This window comes from Sorex araneus, chromosome 11 (assembly GCF_027595985.1).
Source record: "Sorex araneus isolate mSorAra2 chromosome 11, mSorAra2.pri, whole genome shotgun sequence".
Taxonomy (NCBI): domain Eukaryota; kingdom Metazoa; phylum Chordata; class Mammalia; order Eulipotyphla; family Soricidae; genus Sorex; species Sorex araneus.
In genome coordinates, this window is record NC_073312.1 from 12,619,691 (window position 1) to 12,640,764 (window position 21,074).

The 21,074-nt window shown below is 58.6% G+C and overlaps 1 protein-coding gene across 8 annotated transcripts in view; it reads left to right on the forward strand.

Moving 5' to 3' along the window:
- The window catches only part of ABLIM1 (actin binding LIM protein 1), a 302,737-nt gene that overhangs the window by 213,649 nt on the left and 68,014 nt on the right, over positions 1-21,074 (forward strand). For all 8 annotated transcript variants that reach the window (XM_055119610.1, XM_055119611.1, XM_055119609.1 and 5 more), the window contains one exon: positions 225-318. In XM_055119610.1, coding sequence (XP_054975585.1) covers positions 225-318 — 94 coding nt within the window. The remainder of the gene's footprint in view (positions 1-224; positions 319-21,074) is intronic.

A 21,074-nucleotide genomic window follows, 5' to 3' on the forward strand; every position in this document is an offset into this window, starting at 1 on the left:
CGCTGAGCGGGGGCTGTTGCTCCCGTGAGGCCCCGAGAACCGTGGCCCTGGATCCGGCTGATGGGGGCGCGTGGCTTTTGTCACTCGGGCACCTCCCTGGGCCTGAGCAAGCTGCCTGGGATCAGGGCGGGGGTTAGGGGGCCAGCCAGGCCGCTGGGCTCTGTGGGAAACGGGGGCGCACACGTCGGGGCTGCCCGCCCTCTCTGACCTCCGCTTCCCGGCAGGGACGGCGCCCCGTACTGCGAGAAGGACTACCAGGTGCTCTTCGGGGTCAAGTGCGAGGCCTGCCACCAGTTCATCACCGGGAAGGTCCTGGAGGTGAGTGGGGCCCGCGCTTCCACCAGGCCGGGCACACGCTCTGCCCGCTTGCTGCTCCTCCTTTCTCGCCCGGGGAACCAGGGCTCTCAGGGAGTGACCGCACTGTCCCGTCTTCCACTGGACATTCCCGTGGGGTGGGAATGCCGGGGACTTAAAGGACAAGGAGGACGGTAACGGGCTGTTGGACATTCTATGAGGGGGTCCGTTGAGTGGATTTTTACTTTTAGAAATCAAGAGAGCGGAACATGTCGGAACCCTGAGCACACGTGTGTGTGCCTCTGTGTGCCTGTACATGGTGTGTGGACAGGCGTGCTCTTACACGCCTGTGTGATACCCCAGGCACACCTCTGCGGGGGTGCATTTGTGTGTGTGTGTGCATGTACATTGTGCATGCATATGTGTGCGTGTGTGTGTGCGCGTGTACATGTGTGTATATGTGTGAGTGTGCGAATGTGTATGTACATGTGTGCGTGTGTGTGCATGCATGTATGCATCTATGTGTGTGTGTGTGTATGCGCGCATATGAGTGTGTGCATGTATGTGTGTGTGTGCGTGCGTGTGTGTGTGTGTGTGTGTGTGTGTGTGTGTGTGTGTGTGAGCTCCGCACAGGCGCTGAGTGGAAGTTCAAGAAGAAAGGGAGGCTGGTGGGGACAAGAAAACCACATCCTGTGTGAGCCCCACCCCACCCCGGGGACCCAGGTGCACTGGAGGTTCCGGGGTGCTGCGTGTGGCGCCTGGTTCCTGCTCGGTCAGCAGCACCCTGTCAGGCCCGCCCCGGGCGCGGGCTGGTGGCACGGCGGGGCCAGAGTTCGGGCCAGGTGCTCCTCACCCTGTCGTGCGTGAAGATCGCCTCACCTCCCCACCCCGGTTCCGGGTGGGGCGTGTGTCCCCGGGCCTGTGAGTCAGGAGCAGGTCCCGGAAGGAGACCGACTGGTCTGGCAGCCCGGCCCGGCCCCGGCCCAGTGAAGCATCCACCCAGGGCGTGTTTCCGCACCCAGGCAGGGCCCTGGTACTGTCCCAGCCACAGCCGGCGTGAGCCTTGCCGCCCCCTCCAGCAGAGCTCTCTGGAGCACCCCCTCTTGGGGTCCTGCCTCTGAGCCCGTGTGACCGCCAGAGCCTGGCAGGGGCTGGGGCAGCAGTGAAGCAGTGAAGGGTGTCTGGGAAGCGGGAACAGCATCTGCGGAGGCTCAGAGGCAAGACAGTCAGCATCTGCCCGAGCCAGACGGCTGGCGGAATGCGAGTGTGAGAGGGTTCTCGGGGGGCGGGAGAGGGTGGGCTGAGGTTTCTCAAGAGCAGGAGGCATGCCACGGGCACCATGGGCACAGAGCTCCATGAGCCAGGGGTGCTGAGCAGACGTCTCCAAAGGCACTGCCCCCATCTTCCTGGGAGGCGGGAACAACCCAGTGCCCATGGACGGGGGACCCCCTAAACAAACAGGCTGTACCCCGGCAGTGGGAACCATTCCGTCTCAGGAAGGCCGTGGTGGCAGATTAGGGACCCCTAAGGGTGGTGCTCTAAGCAGGGGAGCAGCTGCAGAGACAGGTACGTGCACGGAGACCCCTGTGTCTGCCACGGGGGAACTGTGTCCCCCCAGGTGGGGGAGGGGAGGCTCCCTTCCCGTCGACGGAGCTAGAGCCAAACACAGGCCCCTTAGTGGCACATCCTCTCACCAGGGTTAGAGGAGGCCGCCCCGGGCCTCGCCCCACACTGCCCAAGGACTTGGGGGGCCTTTGCAGACCGGCCACTGCCATGCCGTGTCCACACGGCATTTGTGGGAGCAGGTGATCCGGCTCCGGGTTAGACCGGAGATCCAGACTGCAGCTGGCAGGCGTCACCCAGGGCCGGGTGTTGTTAGAGGATTTTGTTGTTTTGTTTCATTTTGTTTTGTTTTTAATTTTATTTTACAAAGTAGTTCACAATATTTGATTATGTTTGATATTCAAACACCAATCCCACCACCATAACACCTTCCCACCACCATATTTCGGATGTTTCCATCCCGAACCCCAATCCCTGCCCCAAAGCAGAACCGAAATAATATATTTTGTATTGTTTGTTATGAAAAACAGCTGAAGATGCTACCCGAAAGCATCCTTAGAGGAAAGAGTGTGGAGGTTGTTATATTTCACCCAGGGGCCATTAAGCCTTTCTGTAATAGCTCACTAACATGTTGTTAAAGGTTGAGCCTTGTGTGCTTTAGATGGATATGTAAAAAAATGTATATTTCCCTCTAAGATTGGCTGCCTCCTACTTTGAACCTTATCAGATGTGGTGCAGTACTCTTGGAGTCACTGTCACTGTCATCGATTCGTTTGAGCAGGCAACAGTAATGTCTCTCAGTGTGAGACTTGTTGTTACTGTTTTTGGCATATCCAATACGCCACGGGTAGCTTGCCAGGCTCTGCTGTCCAGGCGGGATATTCTCGGTAGCTTGCCAGGCTCTCCGAGAGGGGCGGAGGAATCGAACACGGGTTGGCCGAGTGCAAGGCAAACGCCCTGCCACTGTGCTATCACTGCAGCCCACTCTTGGAGCATGGGTATCTTTATCAGAGAGTTTTGTGCCGTCAGAGGGGTTTGCACCATTGGGGTGGGGGGCAGCACCCTGGAACGTTCCCGCTTGCTTGGCACGCTTCCACCCTGGGGGGGCCGGGGCTTAGACACCCCTAGAAAGAGGACTGGTCTCCACTCTCCTCCTCTTGCGTTTTACTTTCGGAACCTGTTGTTGGGGAAACCGCCTTTGTGGATTTGTAAACACTCTAATCCCTGCTTTTGTTTTGCCGGGTTTTGGGGGTGCAGGGGAAGGTGATTTGGGGCCTACCCAGCTCAGGGGATACTTCTGGCGAACTGCTGATAGGGTCATGCATGGTAGGGCTTTGTTTTTTTTTTCTTTTTTGGATCTTTTCTTTTTGATGGAGGGGATACCCAACAATGCCCAGGGCTTACTCCCGGCTCTGCACTCAGGAATAACTCCTGGTGGTGCTTTGGGGGGGCCGTCTGGGGTGCCAGAGATAGAACCCAGGTCGGCGGCTTGCTGGCCAAGTACCTGCTATACTACCCTTCCGGCTCCCTTTTTTTTAATTTTTGTAAATTCTTTTAATTTTTTATCTTTTGGATTGGCACTCCTGATGCATCTCAGGCTAATGGGGCAGGTTTGGTTCTCTGGGGCCAGCAAGGCTGTACCCAGGGGTGTTCAGAATGGGGTGGGGGAGGCATGGGGTGCCAGGGATCAAAATTAGGGCTCATCACCTGCTCAACACGTGCCCCGCCACTTGAGCTATCTCCCCGGCCCTTCCAACCACGCCAAGTTTTACGATGGTAAAAATCCTCAAGAAAGGAAACGTATGGCCCTAACCCTTACGGCAGCCCCGTTCCTGGTCCTGACCCTCTCGTCTCGAAGCTGGACACTCTGGACCGGTCAGCAGCAGAGTCCCCCCCTGTCCTCCCCAGATTCCTCCGGTCCCCACCGCTTGGATGCTCTCCGGGGCTGCGGTGTGTGGACCGCTGCAGTATTTGGCATTTTTCCTGACTTAGTTCCCTCAACCTAGCATCCTCAAGGTTAGTTCCCTCAACCTAGCATCCTCAAGGTCTGTCTAAATTGTCACATGGGACAGATTTTCCTTTTTCTTTTTTGTAAGGCCAGAGGGTCACACGCCAGACTTAGCCGTTGGGTGGTCTTGGTTTGGGCTGTTTCCTGTTGATTTCCTCCGCACTGAGATACCCTCAGTGGCTCGGGTCCCTGTATGTGCTGGACCAGGGCGGCCTGCAGGCAGCTCACACATGTGCTCGCACAGCTCTGGAGGCCAAACTCGAGGTTTCAGCCCGAGGGGCTCCCGTAGAGGTTCTTGGGCACAGACCCTCCTCACCTCTTTCAACCTGGGGGGCCGAGAGCTGCACCCCTGCAGTCTGACTCGGTTCCCTGATGGCCTCCTTCTGGTTCTTCTTTGTGGTGCATCTCCCTCTTTCTTTCAAAAGACACTTGTCCTGGGGGCTCAGCGCCCCCCCCCCCAGGTCACCCAGGACAATCTCAGGAGCCTGAGGGGAAGGGGGAGGAACCCCCTGACAGGCTTCATGGTCGGTCCTAGCGATCTCGGGGGGAGGAGGGACCCTCTCGGGAGGACGGACACACCGGGGCAGGCGGGACTGAGCATGAGACAGGTGCTAAGGCCACGTCTCTGGGCTCAGCTGAATCCCCAGCGGCTGGACTCCGAGGGAGCTGGCAGGAGAAAGGTCAGTGGGAACGAACCAGGCGCTCCAAGCTCTGCTCTGTGACCAGGCTTCGGTGTTGGAAATGCCGAGGGGCCTCTCCGGGACTGTCTTCACCACCCGGGAGTAGGGGGTCACTTCTGAAAGCCTGTCTCCTGATGCACTCCCGTCACCATCCCCATGTCCCCCAATCCGTCAGCTCAGAGGGGCAGGAGGGCCCCAGGCTGGGCCCTGCAGCGCACAGCTGCGTGACTTGGGCTAATCTCGCATCTTCCTAGAGCACAGGTTTGTTTCAAGCATTGAAAGCAGGGGTGACCGAGGGCCAGAGAGACGGTACAGAGCATAGGGCACTTGCCTAGCACATAGGATCAATCTTTGGTACCACCTATGGTCCCCCGAGTCCCACCAGGAGTGATCCGTGAGCACTGTCAGCTGTGACCCAAATCACACCCCCAAATATCCATACGAGCCTCGAATAGCATGGGTGTGAACTGCAGACTCTTCAACAAACACAGTCATTCTCCACAGCCAGAGGTTCTGCAGTCATAGATGTAACCGACTATCGGGGGGTGGATTCATTGGTGCAGAGACTTGAGCATCCCTGGGATGCAGGGGGCCCCGGGCCAGCCCTCTCATGGGTACCGTGGGGTGGCTGTCATTAAGTCTGGAGGGAATCCCAAGTTCTCTGCAGATTTTGAACTGGACTCAGCTGAATCCCCGACGGCCTGGCAAGGAGGTTGGCATCTCATGAATAAGTCCCTCTTGTCTGAGGGTTCGCTGCCTATGTGAGGGCAAACCTTGCTACCTTGGCACCTGCAGACTCGCTGGCCGAGGCACCGAGTTCTGGGCATCTCACATATCGGATCTCAGGGCTCCGAGCCAGCCGTTCTCGTGCCCCCACTCGGCCTAAGCGCACACGCCCGCTTACTGACCGAGAACAAGACTGGTCCTCGCTTCAGAGCGAGCTTGTTGCAGATGGTGCACCGTCAGCTGCTCACGGAAACCCGCTCTCAGGAGGGTTCACAGCCATCCCTCCCCTCCTCGTGAAGAAGCCCAGGAGCAAACTGGCCATCTCCCAGGCAGGTCGCCCTGGCTGCCTCTCAGTCTCTGCGGGCACCTTCCTCCTCCCCGCCACCCGCCACCCGCCACCTGCCCTCCCAGCAGCCTCCTGGGCTCCGGAAGCCACGCAGACCGAGACAGATGTCAGCGGGCCTTGCTCTGCTCTCCACTTCCTTCCGCCTCTGGGCGCTGGCCCCGTGTGCTCGGCACCCTCCCTTCCTGGGTACAGGTTGTCGTCTGCCAGAGTCACGAAGAACGGAGACATGGCAGTTCCCAAACCGAGGAGCACAGAAGAGAAAGTCAGTGTCAGAGGGAGAGCAGGCATTGTCCAGGCGCCCCCCCCCCCAGCCCCACCCCAGCTGAGGGCGTGCACTTGGCATCACCCAGTCTCTGATCTCTTCTTTTTTTCCTTTTTGGGTCACACCCGGCGATGCACAGGGGTCACTCCTGGCTCATGCACTCGGGAATCACTCCTGGCAGTGCTCAGGGGACCCTATGGGATGCTGGGAATTGAACCCAGGTCGGCCGCGTGCAAGGCAAACACCCTACCCGCTGTGCTATCACTTCAGCCCCAGTCTCTTATCTCTTGCACACTCCTTGCCCCCGGGGGTCCATGTAGACCCCGCACGCCACCAACTCCTCCCCACGAAGTGCTCTCACCTTACCAAGCCCCCCAGACAGTGCCTCCTCGTCTCCCATGTGCCAGAGCGTAGGCTGGCGCCTTCCTCCCGGGGCACAGGAAAGTTCTCGGCCCGTGTGCCTACCAGGGAGGTGGAGATGAGACTCTGCTTTCGCCCTTCATGCCCCCACACCCGGGGCTCTCATCCTCTGAGTGGCCGGTGGCCAGCGGCCCCCTGTCTTTATGTGCCTGGTACTTAGGGGGTGTCTGGGCTCCGGGGGAACCCTGGCCGCAGCTCAGCCTCCGTCCCCGCCATGTGACAGAGCCTGTCTCTGCCGGTGACCTTGGGCTAGGAGGAGGAAGGGCAGCGTGGACACTCCTGCGGGGCTGGAAACGGAGTCTCGGCGTGACCCAGCGCGGCCTGCCCTTGATTCCCAACCCTCCGAGGGACTGAAAACCAGCTGCTCTGTTCCGCTTTACTTTCTGACTGACACGGCTTTTCTGAAAGGCCCGGGTGGCCGCGCAGTGAGATTCCTCTCCCCGGGAGCCCCTTCCCGCCCTCCCTCTCGGGGTGGGACTGGATGAGTGGGTGACAGGCGGGAGCTGAGGGGTCCGAGTCTGACCTGCTCCCCGCCAGCCTTAAGCTGAGGAGAAACAAGCCCCCCCCCCGACACACACACACACACACACACACACACACACACACACACACAGACTGGCAGGAGATAGGATCATCCTGTCCAACAGAACATATAATTTGCAAAAGAAATGCCTGCCCCCCCTCCCTATTTTTATTTTGTGAGTATCACACTGCAAGTCTCCGAGCTCGCGCAGAAGCTAATTGCATTCTTTTCATTCTCCCAGGGCTCAGTGGAATTTGTGGTGTGTGTGTGTGTGTGTTTTTCCCCTTCCTCCCCATTGAATTGTGGACCTAAATATTTTGGAGGCTTGGGAAAGGGGAAAGGATGGAGCCATCCATCGGGCCTGAGAGGGCAGGGAGCCTCCAGCAGGGCACGGGGTGGCGCTTTGGTAGAATAAATAAATAGGTTCAACCTCTGCCAATGGATCCAGAACGATGATTTCATTTTCACAACAGGCCCGTCGAGGTAGTTACTCTGGGCCTGCGTTCACGGATGAGGCTTCTGAGCTCCAGTCCCTGTGGCCGTGGGGCAGGCAGGGGACACGCAAGTTAGTAACAGAGCCTCGAACACAGGCCAGGTTGCTCCGTGCTCCAAGTGTGCAAACACACACGGGCTACTTTATAGTCCCGCTGGCAGCCATCACTGCAGGAAACCAGGCATTCACCCCCAAAAATAGCCGGCTGAAGGACCCAAATGCAGTCCCAGGGCCAAGGAGAAAGCCTCTCCTGTCAGTGACCCTCTTGTACCAGTTTTCGGGACAGCAAACGTTTGGCTCCGTCTGTTCTTCTCACTCTGGGCAACTCTCAGCGATTGCAGGATGCTCGGCCCAGCCTCAGGTATTGAACCTGGCTCTGGCCGTTGAGCGGCAGCACCGTGAAAACCACGGCTCATGCTCCGTCTTCCCACGCCGGGCCATCCCTGGGGTCCTTCCAAGGAGGTACTGCTGCCCCTATCCCTTCCAGCTGGGTGGGGAGGGGACTGGGCCTCACCTTCGGTCTCCCTGCCTAGCTGGCGGGTGAAGCGGGCCTGTCTGCCAGGACCGGCTGGCCGTGGGGGAAGCCGGGAGGCCCGGGAAGCCAGCCCTGTGGGGTGGGAAAGAAGAGGAGGAAGCCCATTCCCGGGAGGGCAGCTGTGAGGGGGGCTCCCTGTGCCCCTTCCCTGGTGCACCCCTCAACTGCTGGGCCTCGTGGAACTGCACCTCCTGTCTTGGGGGTGCCTCCTCTAGGGGTGCTCAGGGACTCTGGAAATTATCCATTGACTGTGTGGCTGTTAGGAAAGATGAAGTCATGAGATTTGCATATGAACGGGTCAACATGGAGAGTATCATGCTAAGTGCAATGAGTCAGAGGGAGAGGGACAGACATAGAGGGACTGCACTCATTGGTGGAATATAAAGTAACAGAATGAGAGACTAACACCCAAGGATAGTAGAGATAAGGGCCAGGAGGGGTCGCTCCATGGCTTGGATGCTGGCCTCACATGCTGGGGGGAAAGACAGCTGAGATAGAGAAGGGAACACCAAGTAAAGGATGCTTGGAGGGTTCACTTGGGATGGGAGATGTGGGCTGAAGGTAGACTATAGACTGAACATGATGGTGGCTTAGTACCTATATTTCGAACCATAACACCCCAAAAGAGAGAGAGAGAGAGAGAGTAAAAGGGAATGAGCCTGCCACAGAAGCGGGGGGGATGGGGCTGAGGGGGTGGTGGCAAGAGGGATACTGGGAACATTGGTGGTGGAGAATGGGCACTGGTGGAAGGATGGGTACATGATCATTGTTTTTTTTTTTTTTTTTTTTGCTTTTTGGGTCACACCTGGCGATGCACAGGGGTTACTCCTGGCTCTGCACTCAGGAATTACCCCTGGCGGTGCTCAGGGGACCATATGGGATGCTGGGATTCGAACCCGGGTTGGCCGCGTGCAAGGCAAACGCCCTACCCGCTGTGCTATCACTCCAGCCCCTGGTACATGATCATTGTATGACTGAAACGTAATCACGAAAGATTGTAACCCTGTAAGTGTATCTCACAGTGATTCATTAAAAAAATTTAAAAAGGGGCTGGAGTGATATAGCACACTGGGTAGGGCATTTGCCTGGTGTGCGACCGACCCAGGTTCGATTCCCAGCATCCCAAATGGTCCCCTGAGCACCGCCAGGGGTAATTTCTGAGTGCAGAGCCTGGAGTGACCCCTGTGCATCGCCGGATGTGACCAAAAAAAAAAAAAGGAAATTATCTATTGAGTCTGGAATTAGGGAGCTTGCTGTGACCTTCAGCAAGGGGGAAGGCCGAGTAGGGGGGGTGGTACATGGTTAGTAAAAGAACTAATAGGGCCGGACACACCGACTCCAGGGGTATCACTTGGAGCCCCACGATGCCTCGCAAGTCACTGAGACTCAAGTTCAACATCAGCAGCTGTGAGGGCTGGGTAATTCTTACCTCCTGTGAGGCTTCAATCTGATAATACATGAGTCATCTGGGACCGTTCCGGACACACTGGCCTTTCCACCTCTTTGGCTTAAAAATGAAGAAACAGTCTCGTAAAAGTCAGATGTTTTGAATGAGCTCACAACTTCCTGTCGGAGTGACTCAGGCCCGCCCCTCTCTATTTGCTCTCCGACGACCTCTCGAGTTTTCACAGAAGGTTTGAGCCCCACAAAGTGACAGTTGTGCCGAAGCTTTGGTCTGCAACTAACTGTCTTTGTCACTTGAAATTCATAGTTTCAATCTACTGTCAGCAAAGTTCCCGTTGCTTTTTGTTCAGCTCTGAGGTCACACCCAGTGGTGAGGCTTGGGCGGAAGGATGGAGGGTGACTCCTGACTCCAGACATGGACCCCAGGACCCCTTTGTGCAAAGCACGGGCCCCAGCCCTTAGACCCAGCTCTCCGGTCCCAGATTTTCTCCTGGTTTTCACTGACATCTTGTAGCTGCTAAATAAAGATGGGTAGATGACCGATCATTTTTTTTCCCCTTTGTGAAGTCTTTGCCAAGACCTTGAACCAAAGATTGTAGGTTTGTTTTGTTTTATTGTTGTCGTTTGCTTTTAGGGTCACACCCATCGATGCTCAGGGTTACTGGTGGCTCTGCACTCAGGAATTACTCCTGGGAGGTTTGGGTGACCCTATGGGATGCCGGGGATCGAGCCTTGGTCAGCTGCAGATAAGGCAAGAGTCCTGCCCGCTGTCCTGTTGCTCCAGAACCCAAGATTTTACAGAACCCTTTATATACTCTTTGGGACTGGATTCCTCACCCCCCTGCTCAATGCTGGCTCCCTTCTGATTTATTGCGTGGTTTCATTTTTTGTTGTTTTGGTTTTGTGGCCACACCTGGCAGTGTTCAGGACTTGCTCCTAGCTCTGTGCTCAGGGATCACTTCTGGAAGGCCTTGCGGATTATCTCTAGAGGGTGCCGGGGGTCAAACTCAGGTTGGCCATGTGCAGGACGAGCACACTCCCTGCTGTACCGTCACTCCAGCCCAGCTGTTTCCTCGACGGGCAGAAATCAGTACCCACCCGTCTCTCTCTGGTCCGTGCCTTTCTCTTATCGCCCCCGCAGTATCTAGTGAGTGGGAGTGAGGATGAGTTCCTGGTTGTGTCCTGGAGACGTGTTCCCTGGGACCCTCAGCACATTTGCCCCGACAGTGCCCTGGTCAGTACTCAGGATGGCGACGAAGAAGTCTCTGAGTCTTCTCTGGATGCTGGATGCTCCTGGAGCCCCTTGTTGCTGTAGCACCGAGTCCCTGTGGACCAGACTCGAGCATCACCCCCTCTCTGAGTGGCACCATCTCCGTTCACACGTCGTCCAGTTCTGGGTTCCGTGTGCTGGTGCCGAGTTAGGGGACTGTGTCCCTAGGCAGGGCTGGTGGTCATGCAGGAAAGCTCTCAACCCCTCCAGGGTGCCCAGCCCCCTTTCTGGAGGTTTCCAAGCCACGTGAGCCCCCAGAGTGGGAGTTCAGGACCTGAGGGTCACCCCTGTGGAATGTGTCTTGGCAGATTTGAAAGAGAACCATTCTCTCCCTCTCCCCATCCCTCCATGGAGGCTATGAAAGAAAATGACTGTAAGAGGAATGGACCTTTCTAGAGGGGGTGCGGGAGGAGCTGTGCTTCTAATCCTGGTGTCCTGGCACTTCTGGGGTGCAGCTGAGGGCCCCGTCCTTTCCCGATGGCCTGGCAAGGAGGGAGTCCTGCCGCCCACAAACGTCCCAGACCCAAGGCCTATTCCTGGGGTTCCAGAGGTCAGAGGTTTACGGCCAGGGGCCTAAGACTCACCTGCTGCCTTGTTTCAGGTATGTGCCTCCCCCCTCACCTTCTGCTGCAGGGCGGGAGTCAGGACCCCTCCCTGGACGGGGGGAGGGTTGGGGGGGTTGGTGGGGGGGTGGGGAGAGGGGGGAGGACCGCAGCTCTCTCTCTCCCTCCGATAAAGGAGCGCTGCAGGAAGGCAGGCTAGTTCTTGAAGGGCAGCTGACTCCGCCCTCTCAAAGAGAAGCCCCCCCAATGTCTCTGAGCCCTGGCTTTCCTCGCCCACCCGCAGCTTTGTGGCTCCAGGTGGAAGGTCTCTCCCCCTGTTTGGGACAGTTTCCAGACCCGCTCAGAGAGGGCCGGCTGCCCAGAGGTCTTGGACAAGCTGATCTGTGCACAAGGAATCACCACGGAAGGTGGCCCCAAGCCACTTGCCTGTGGGAGTGACTGAATCTCCCCAGGAAGGGATGGCGTGGGGGTGGGAGTGGGGGGCTCGCAGATGGAACAGGAGTGGGGGGCCGGGGGCGGCATTCCGGACTGCCTCCCTGTTCACTGCCGTCATCACTCTCGGTCCCTTTGGCACTTATGTCTGCGGGATGGTTCGGGCGGCAGCGAGTCCGTCCAGTAACCTAGCACCGAATCACTTTGGCTGCAGCGAAAGCGCCCCGTGCAAACGGCGGCACTGCACGGGAAACCGGCCACGGAGGAAGCTGGAGACGCAAAAGGCTTTGACTGGGGAGGGAGGGGGAGGGGTGTGGGGAGGTGTGCGTTTCCCTCCAAAAAGATCAGTGAAGACCTGCGGCTTCCCAGATTACTGGGGGGGGGGGGGGGGCGGGGGAGGGGGTCGCAATCCAGTTGCCCTGGCTTGTGATCCACACACAGAAGAAATCCCAGGACCCGTCTCTCCGCCGCGCATCTTTGGGCTCTCCCCGCGCCCCACTCCCCAGGGGGCCGCCTGGTGGGGCAGGTAGGACCCAGGCACCCAGGCAGACCCTGCAGGGCAGGGGTGGTGGTGGTGGGGGTGGGGTGGGGGGTGACCTGAGGAAATGGTACTTTCCCCACCTGCATTCCGGCGCGCCGCCTCCCCCTCCTTTCCTGCACACTTGGGCCGGCCCGCGGAGCTGCCGGCGGCTCCGGCGCCTTCGGGGGGAGGAGACGGGGCGGGAGCGCGGCCCTCGGCTCAGTCGCCCCGCGGGTCTCGGGGGAGACGCACGTCCCCGGGGCTTCTCGGAGGAGCCCGACGAGGGCGGGGGTGGCCGGGACCGCCGCCCGCTCCACCGTGCCAGGCCGCTGGGCTGTGCCCCCCGCGAGAGAAGAAGCCCCCCAGGTTGGCTGCGGGGGGCCCACGGAGGGGCAGCTGGAGCAGCCGCGCGGGCAGGAGGTAAGGAGGTCACGCCGGCTCGCACCCTGGCTTGCACCCCCCCAACACACACACACACACACACACACACACACACACACACACACACACACACACACACACACACACACACACACACACACACACACACACACACACACACACACACACACACACACACCGTGGTCTCCAGGGACCCTGCAGGGTGGACGCAGAGCTCCAGCTCCCAGGGTCTCCCCCCCACCCCCCCACCCCCGCCAGGGCCGGACCCTCAAGGGCCCTCCAGAGGGGGCTGCCCGGCCTTGAGATACCTTGGCCCTCAACTCCGCCTGTTCTCTCGGGAGAGGAAATGCCCCGCCGGGCTGTTGTCATTGGCCTGGCATGAGAGCAAAGAGCAGGAAAGGCGGCTCTCTCCCGGGGCGCCCGGTGGACAGACGGACCTTCGCCAACAATGGTGCTTATTTTAGGCTGTGCCCCTGCGCCCTGCAGAGGGCGGCTGGCGGCGGGGAAGGTGGCTTTGGTTCCGGCTGCGGGCTTGCGGAGTTCTGGGGAATGCACGGTTGAGTTGGAAGGGCACGGAGCACCCTTGGGGGGTGGGGACTTTGGAGGGGACCCGTTTGTAGGGGCTCTTTAAGATGTTCCCCATGAATGAAGACGAGGAAGCGAAATAGCGGTGTTTTTTTTTTATATATATATATACTAGAGCTACAGGTTGGAAGAGTTTTGTTTCCTGTCTTGAGCATCTTTGGGCAGGAAGTAAGAGCGGTTTAAAGAGCCTTGCTTTCACAGTGAGAGTCACTTGTGGGGGCGTCTGCTTGTTCAACCGTGCTCTGAAGTCTTGTGCCTGGGAGCTGCTCCCGGCTCAGTGCTCCCAGCTCACCCCGCTGCTGGGGATTGAACCCGGAGCCCTGTATGTGCACTCCAGCCTGCCAAGGTTCCTCGACAGCCCCCCCACCCCTCCCCAGAGTCTCTGTTTAAGAAAAACGGTTTGAGGGGGCCGGAGAGATAGCACAGTGGGTAGGGTGGTGCTGGCCTTACATGCAGCCGACCCAGCTTCAGTCCCTGGCACCATCTATGGTCCCCTGAGCCCTGCCAGGAGTGACCCCCGGGGGTGTCAAGCCGGGGGTAAGCCTCGAGCACCACCACCGCGTGTGTCCTCCCAACCCCCCCAAAAAAAGAAGGTCTGAACACGTGTGCTAAGGATGGAACATCTCAACTGTGAAAAAACAGTAATTATGATTTGTGAGGGGGGGTAAGAGGGGAGTGAGTTTAGCCCGAACACCGGAGGAGTCTCGTCAGGGCACAGACTTGGGGGGTGAGAGACAGTTGAGTTTGTTCGCTCTGCACCCGGCCCAGGGGGCTGTGAAGCTGCTCCGATTTCAACAGGTTCCGACAAGTGAGCAGAACTGAGCTCATGAAAACGTAAGCGCTGTAACGGGTCAGAAGCATGCAGGGGAAGTCTCCGTGGCCCGCCGAGGGCTGGTCCAGACCCCAGCTCCCCGCCCCCCCCAGAAGCCCGCCCAGCCTCTCCCTGCAGCCCTGGAGTGCAAGTCCCGGCGCCCAGCAGGCCCTCAGAGTTAGTTTGGGGCTGTCGTGCATCCACACATGGGACCCTGCAGATGTCGCGCATCCACACAGGGGACCCTGCAGATTGTCCCTTCTGCCCTCGACAGGGTTTGGCACAGGGTGACCATCCCCCTCCCCGGGGTGGGGGCAGTGGTGCAGTAGTGTCCTCGGGTGCAATGGGCCGAGGGGGGGGGGTTTGCGATGTCCACTCGGTTTCCAGAGATGGTGCCGAGTGACGTTTTTCAGAGAAAGAAGCCGTAGTAGGGGCCGAGTTGCTGGGGAAGCTTGTGATGAAGGAGAAACTGAGGTCAGATGCCCGGGACTCGGGCTCGAGGGCTCTGCCACCGGGGGAGGACACAGGAGCATCTCCTCACACTTTTAAACCAGGCGCTTTGTTGGTTGGGGTCAGCCGGCGGTGATCTGGCCAGTCGCTGTCAGGCCTCTACCTGCCAGAGAGGCCACCACCCTCCTTCCCAGGGGGGAGTCGGCCCAGAGGTCCTGCCAGATGACCCCAGCAGGCAGAGGCGCCTCCCTGCCGCCCCTCCTCCAGCTGCCTGGCTGCAGGGGAGCGGCTGGCCATGGCGGGGCCGGAGGGGAGAGGGCTCAGAGCCTGGGTCTGCCCCAGGGGAGCTTGGTGGCTTTGCACGGTGGGCCGGGGGCGGGCGGACTTTTAAGGCTGATCATTTGGGGTTCGTTTTGTTTCTGAGGGAAATCACTAGGCACGGGGGGAGGGGGGGTTGAGGAGGGGTGAGGAGGGGTGTTGCAGCCCTGTGCCACAGCTCTGCATTCCTCTGCTCCTGGCCCGCCACCCCCACCCCACCCCCAAAGGGCCTGTGCAGCCCAGACCTGCCTGATCCGGCTAAATTGAATCCCTGAAAGTAGTGCATCCACGGAAAATACTGCCGTGTGTTGTGTGTGTGTGTGTGTGTGTGTGTGTGTGTGTGTGTGTGTGTGTGTGTGTGTGTGTCTCAAAAGAATCTTCACAGAACAGCCCCTTTTATAAAGCAAATAATTACCCATGACTTATCAGGTCTGTAAATACAGGCGTGTTTGCTGCGGGGGCTTTAAGTCAGCAAGGCAAACCTCTTTGGGTTTTTTTTTCCTGCTGGGAACCACAAATGAGTCCTTTGGTGCCCCCTCACCCTCTCCCCCCCGCCACACGTTTGTATCATGGAGTCTGAAATGGTTCCAGTCGTGCAGGAATCGGCGTTCGTGGTTTTGTCAGTGAGGGGCTCACAGCCCCCTTCCCACGTGGTGACGGTGAAGCCAGCGGAGGAAGTTCTTCCATTGGAAAAGTGTGGCGTTTCTTTTTTGGGGGGGAGGGGTCACACCTGGCGATGCACAGGGGTCACTCCTGGCTCTGCACTCAGGAATTACCCCTGGCGGTGCTCAGGGGACCCCATGGGATGCTGGGAATCGAACCCGGGTCGGTCGAGTGCAAGGCAAACGCCCTATCCGCTGTGCTATTGCTCCAGCCCCCAGTGTGGCATTTCTTCATCGCACGGAGCAGCATGATTTTGGGGTGCCACCACCCGAACACAGGAGGAGAGAAGCCCCTCTGTGAGAGGCACCCCTTAGGTGTGGCGGGAGCACATGGCCATGGCCAGACGCTGGGGAGCGCTTATGTGTTGGGGTGCATTCCTGGGCCAGGGCTGGACCGGCCCCGGGTTTTATCAGTTTATGTTTTCCGTCTTCGATTTCCCCACAAATCGGCCGAGCTCTGCCTGTGATTCTTCGAGGCTGCGTGGTTAGAATCGTCCCCCACTCAGCGGGTCCGGGGGGCAGAAGGCGGGGGGGGGGGCGGGGGGACCCGGCGTCTGGGCATGTTGGTTGCTCTGAGGTGGATGAATAAACAAACGAATGTCAGCCATTCCCAGGGAAAGGCCGTCCAGGAGTGAAGAGACAGGAAAAGCAGGTCTGTGGAATGTAGCGTGGGGTGGGGAAGCTCTGGAACATTCCCCCTTCGGAGACCGGAAATTGCTTTTCTACTGCTCAGTTGCCTTGTGGAGTTAATGAGTTAAAAAGAGTGGACCAGCGCTGGAATTGGATCCCATGCAAAGCCTTCCCAACCTCCTTTTTTTTTTTTTCTGTTGTGTCTTATTAGTTTAGTTTATTTTGTTTTTTTGAGGGGGTCAGAGGGTGAGTCATATCCACCCAGCAGTGCTTAGGGCTTACTCCTGGCTCTGCACTCAGGGGATCACTCTTGGCAGTGCTCAGGGGACCCTATGGGGTGTCAGAGATTGAGCCCTGGTCGGCGCTTGTGAAGCAAGCCCCTTCCCTGCTGTACTCTCTCTCTCTCTCTGGCCCCCAATCTCTTTTTTGTTTAAATTGTTTTATTGATTGAGATTCTGTGGCTTATGATACCGTTCATAGTGGTTCCTCGTGCACCTGCTTCCAGCCTTTGTGTCCAAATGTGCCACGCAGAGAAGGAACTTGGGACTCGCAGGTGAGAACGAACACCACGTTCCTCTGCGTCCTAGGAAGACGGTCTTGGAGCCCTGGGAGTGCGGCCGGGGACCCCAGCGCAGCTGCCAGAAAGAACCCCCTTTCCTGAGCAGTGTCAGGCTGTGAAGTGTCTGCTACCTGGCTCACAGTGGCGGGGGGGGGGGGGGGTGGTGCAGAGAAGGGAGACGCCCAAAATGGGGACGTTCTAGACTTCAGGATGTTTCCGTGAGAGAAGTCTGAGGTGTTGGGTGAGGGTGGTGGTCTTTCCTGATGGTGCTGGTGGGTGCTTGGGCGGGGGGCGGGTCATGCAGGGTTGGGGGATCTGCAGAGCAGAGCACAGGCTCCTGAAACATCCCTCCTTCGAGGCATCGCTGCCAACCTAATGCCGTGGTTCAAAGACCTTCTCCCTCTTTTTCTCAGCACGGTTCTATCTGAGTCGATGTCTTTTGGTTTTGATTGGTTTGGGGGGGCGACACTATTCAGGGGCTTCCTCCTGGCTCTGTGCTTAGGCATCACGCCTGGCAGTGCTCAGGGGGATGTGCAGGATGTCAGGAATGGAACCTGGGCTGGCTGCTTGCCAAGCTCGGGCCTCCATCCATCCCCGAGCCCCAGTACTCTCCCCCCCCCCAGCCCTGGGTTGTCTGGGCTGCAGAGGCCGACAGTTTGGTGTAGCCGGGGAACCCGCCCGCCGGGCTGCCTTTCTCCTCCCCGAGAATGGGTGGGCAGGTCGGTGTCTCGGCTGGTCCCCGCGGAGGTCATTGTTTTCGCTCCTAAATACTGGGCGAAGCAGAAATGCTCCCTGCATGCTGCCAAAGTAATAATAGACTTGATGCTGGGTTTGGTTTCTCTGCAGCTGACCCGCACATCCTCGAAGCCTCCGTGTCCAAACAAACACACTTAAAACAAAAAAAAAGGAGGGGGGGTGAACCTGCGCCGCCAAGTTTAGAACTCTGTGGAACGGAGCGTGCAAGCCCAGCTTTCTGCTGTGTGTCTGGGAAGCGAAGTGCATCTGGCTCTGGAGGCAGAGTGGGAGGTGTTGGCGCTTAGGAAGCGAAGGTTCGGGCTGGGGGACAGCCGCGAGGGTGGGCCCAGTTGTCCTTTGTGCCGAAAAGAATTTTTAAAATATTAGTTAAGACATAAGCCTACTTTTTTTTTTTTTTTTTTTTTTGCTTTTTGGGTCACACCCGGCGATGCACAGGGGTTACTCCTGGCTCATGCACTCAGGAATTACTCCTGGTGATGCTCAGGGGATCATACGGGATGCTGGGAATTGGACCCGGGTCGGCCGAATGCAAGGCAAACGCCCTCCCTGCTGTGCTATCGCTTCAGCCCCCGACATGGGCCTACTTTAACTTTAACACTCGGGATTGTGTAAAACTATGAAATACCTTATTTGGGCAGGCGCTGCTCTCTGGGTGAGGCTCTTGTCACCCACCCCGTCCCCTCTGGCTCTCCCCTCCTCTGCTCTAGTCCCCGACCTCCTTCACTTCTCCAGGACTCCATCTGTGTCACTTCCGGGAAAGGGGAGGTTCTGTCCACCCTGGCTGGGCCCCCCCCCCCCCCCGCCCCCTGGCCCCACCGCGGCCTCAGTCCCCAGGCCCTGCTTTCCTTCATGGCCACAGCACGCTGGCCTAGGTGTCCGCTGCCTCCTCCTGTAGCTACCAGGTAGAGTTCACAGCTGCCGTCTCCTCCCCAACCTCCAGAATATCGCCCAAGGGTCCAGTAAACAGGGGGGTGCTGGGGAGATAGTACAGTGGTCAGAGCACAGCCTAGCACGCGCTTTCCTGGGCTGGTTTCCTGGCCCCACAGGACCCCTGAACGTCCCCAGCGCCATCGCATCCTGTGTCCTTGCACCAGACTGCCAGCACAGATGGCAGAGAATTGCTGGAAGAGCCCCCCACCATCCCAGCTTCCAAGAACCGCCTGGGAACCCCCCCAAACAGGGCAGTGGGTGGGTGGGTGGATGGATGGATGGATGGATGGATGGATGGATGGATGGATGGATGGATGGATGGAAGGAAGGATGGATGGATGCATGGATGGATGGATGGATGGATGGATGGATGGATGGATGGATGGATGGATGGATGGATGGATGGGAGGAGGTAGTGATAGAGGGACAGAGGAAGGGAGGGATGGATAGATGGAGGGGTGGAGGGAGAGAGGGAGGGGTGGATGGGTGGAGGGAGAAGTGGAGGTATAGAGAGAGAGGGAGGGAGGGAAGGTAGGAGAAAGTGAGAAAGGGAGGGATGGAGGGAGGGGTGGAGGGATGAGAGAGGGATGGATGGAGGGAGGGAGAGAAGGATGGAGGGAGAGATGGATGGAGGGAGGGATGGAGGGATGGGGAAGAAATGGATGGATGTGTGGAGGGAGGAATAGAGGGACGGAGGAGGGATGGCTGGAGGGAGGGGTAGAGGGAGGGATGGAAGAATGGAGGGATGATGGATGGAGAGATGCAGATGCATGAAGGGAAGGAGGGATGGATGGATGGATAGATGGAGGGAGGGAGGGAGGGAGGGAGGGAGGGAGGGAGGGAGGGAGGGCTGGATGAAGGGACCAGAGGAGGTTGGACAGCAGGACCCGGGGTTTTCTGCCCAGTAAGCCCCTCCTTCCCCTTGAAGCTGAACACTTCCCCTCTCAGTTCTCTGTGCTACCCACAGAATCAGACTGTGCTCATTCATGCGAGCATCCACCTCCCCTACTGGGTGAGAGAGAGCCCAGGGCAGCCTTGAGGGGCCGGGGCGGGGGCGGCCTGTCTCCCTGGGCCCTGCAGTGGGCCTCCCCTGGCAGTTCCTGCCGTTCTTGCTTCCGCCTCAGCACTAGATCAGCCTGAGCCCAACTCCAACTGCTCCTCCCAACTTTGTCTTGCAAATAAGGAAACTTGCGGCTCAGAGCAGCCCCCTGAAGGCAAACAGATGATTCTGGCCTGGCCGGGATTGGGAGCCAGACATCTGGCTCCAGAGTCCCCTATGCCGGGGCCCCTTTCTCCTCCTCACCAAGGCCTGGCTCTCATCTGCCAGAGGCTTTTGCCACAGGAATGCAGCCCAAGCGCTCTGCCGCCTCCCTCTCACTACGGGGACTGATGCTTCCTACTCGGACACCTGATAGGGAGCTTATCGCCACTAGGGCCGACTCACTGATGTGGCATATTTATGGCTGGGGGTGCTCCCCCGCAGTGCTCAAAGACCCAGGGGCACCTCCCCACTGTTGGTCAAGTGAGCACCCCTGGTTGTGCTTGGGGGGGGGGGTGCTCTATGGTGGTTGGGACCAAGCCAATGTCAGCTGCAGGCACGGCCTCACCCCTGCACTACAGCTCCAGCTCCTGACGGGCGTGTCTTAAAAGTCACTTTGTCTCTAACTGACAAGGCTTTGTTGTGAGTTTGCGTCCGTACGTGGTTTTCTCCTGTCCGCCGCTGTCCTGTGGCAGTCACTGGTTCCAACTCGGCAGCCCCGCTGGGACCCTGAGCACCAGCCTTCTGTTCTGGGTTTTGAACTTTTGACACATTCTGAGAAAAACCCCTTTAGCAGCCACATGTCGAAATTCCGAGTGAAAAAGAGTAGGGCGAGAAGGCTGAAGTCTGTCACGGGGTCAGCATTGAGTTTGTGTTTTGTTCTGGGATTGCCCCTGGAGGTGCTCAGGGGTTACTCCCAGCATGGTGCTCAGGAGTCACTCCCGACAGTGCTCGCGGGACCCTGTGGTGCCAGGGATGAAACCCAACCTCCCTAGGCAGAACGTGGGCTCAGCCCACCAAACCCTCTCTCGGGCCCTTGTCTGCATTTTCATCCCAGTGCCCCTGGTACCCATAGCACCAGATCAGTGCAGTTGGTTGACCCAAAGTGTATCACTGCCACGTGGAAAGCTGCAATGCCAGGCCCTTGCAGGTACCGAGTGTCATCCTCGCACCCTGACCAGCCCATCTGTAGTGTGCAGGAAAAGGAGACGCGTGTGACCGGAGGTGCCCAGCACGTCCCTGCCGTGGGGTTCCCGGGCTGGGAAACGCAATGCAGGGTTCGAGCAGAGGATGCAGGCTCTTTCGTGTCTGACAGCTAGAATGTTCTAGTACACCGATCCTGCTGACAGCTCTCAATGGGGCACATCTGTCACCCCGTCAGACAAGTCCAGCCACACCCTCCTTGGCCAATAGCCAAGTTTCTCCTAAGTCGGGGGCCAACCCAGCTGGTTCCCAGGTTCCTCGGTGGGAGGCCGAGAAGCAGGAAATGGGGCCCTGTGCTGCTGGCAATCGTGAGAAAATCTGAAAGCCTCCAGCCTCGGCGGGGGCAGGGGGGGTGCTGCCAAGATGCGCCCGGCAGCGGTGTCCAATGCGAGGAATCCTGGGACCGCCCCCCCCCGCCGTTGCATCCTCCAGAACCCCGGTTCTCTACCCATCCCCCCAAACATGAGCCCTCGGTGGCCTTTGTGCTTTCTTGGGACCAGGCTGGGCAGGGGTGGGGCCATGAACTAGTTGACACCAGTTCCCAGATGGCGTTGCCTCCGCTACCCTCACTGCTGAGCTATCTCAGCACAGGGGCCGACCGATGAGAACATTGGAGGGACTTTCGGGGCTGATTCACTGCTCGCTCCCGCTGCTCCCAGAGTCATTCGGCAACTGGGGTGGTGCCGGTTC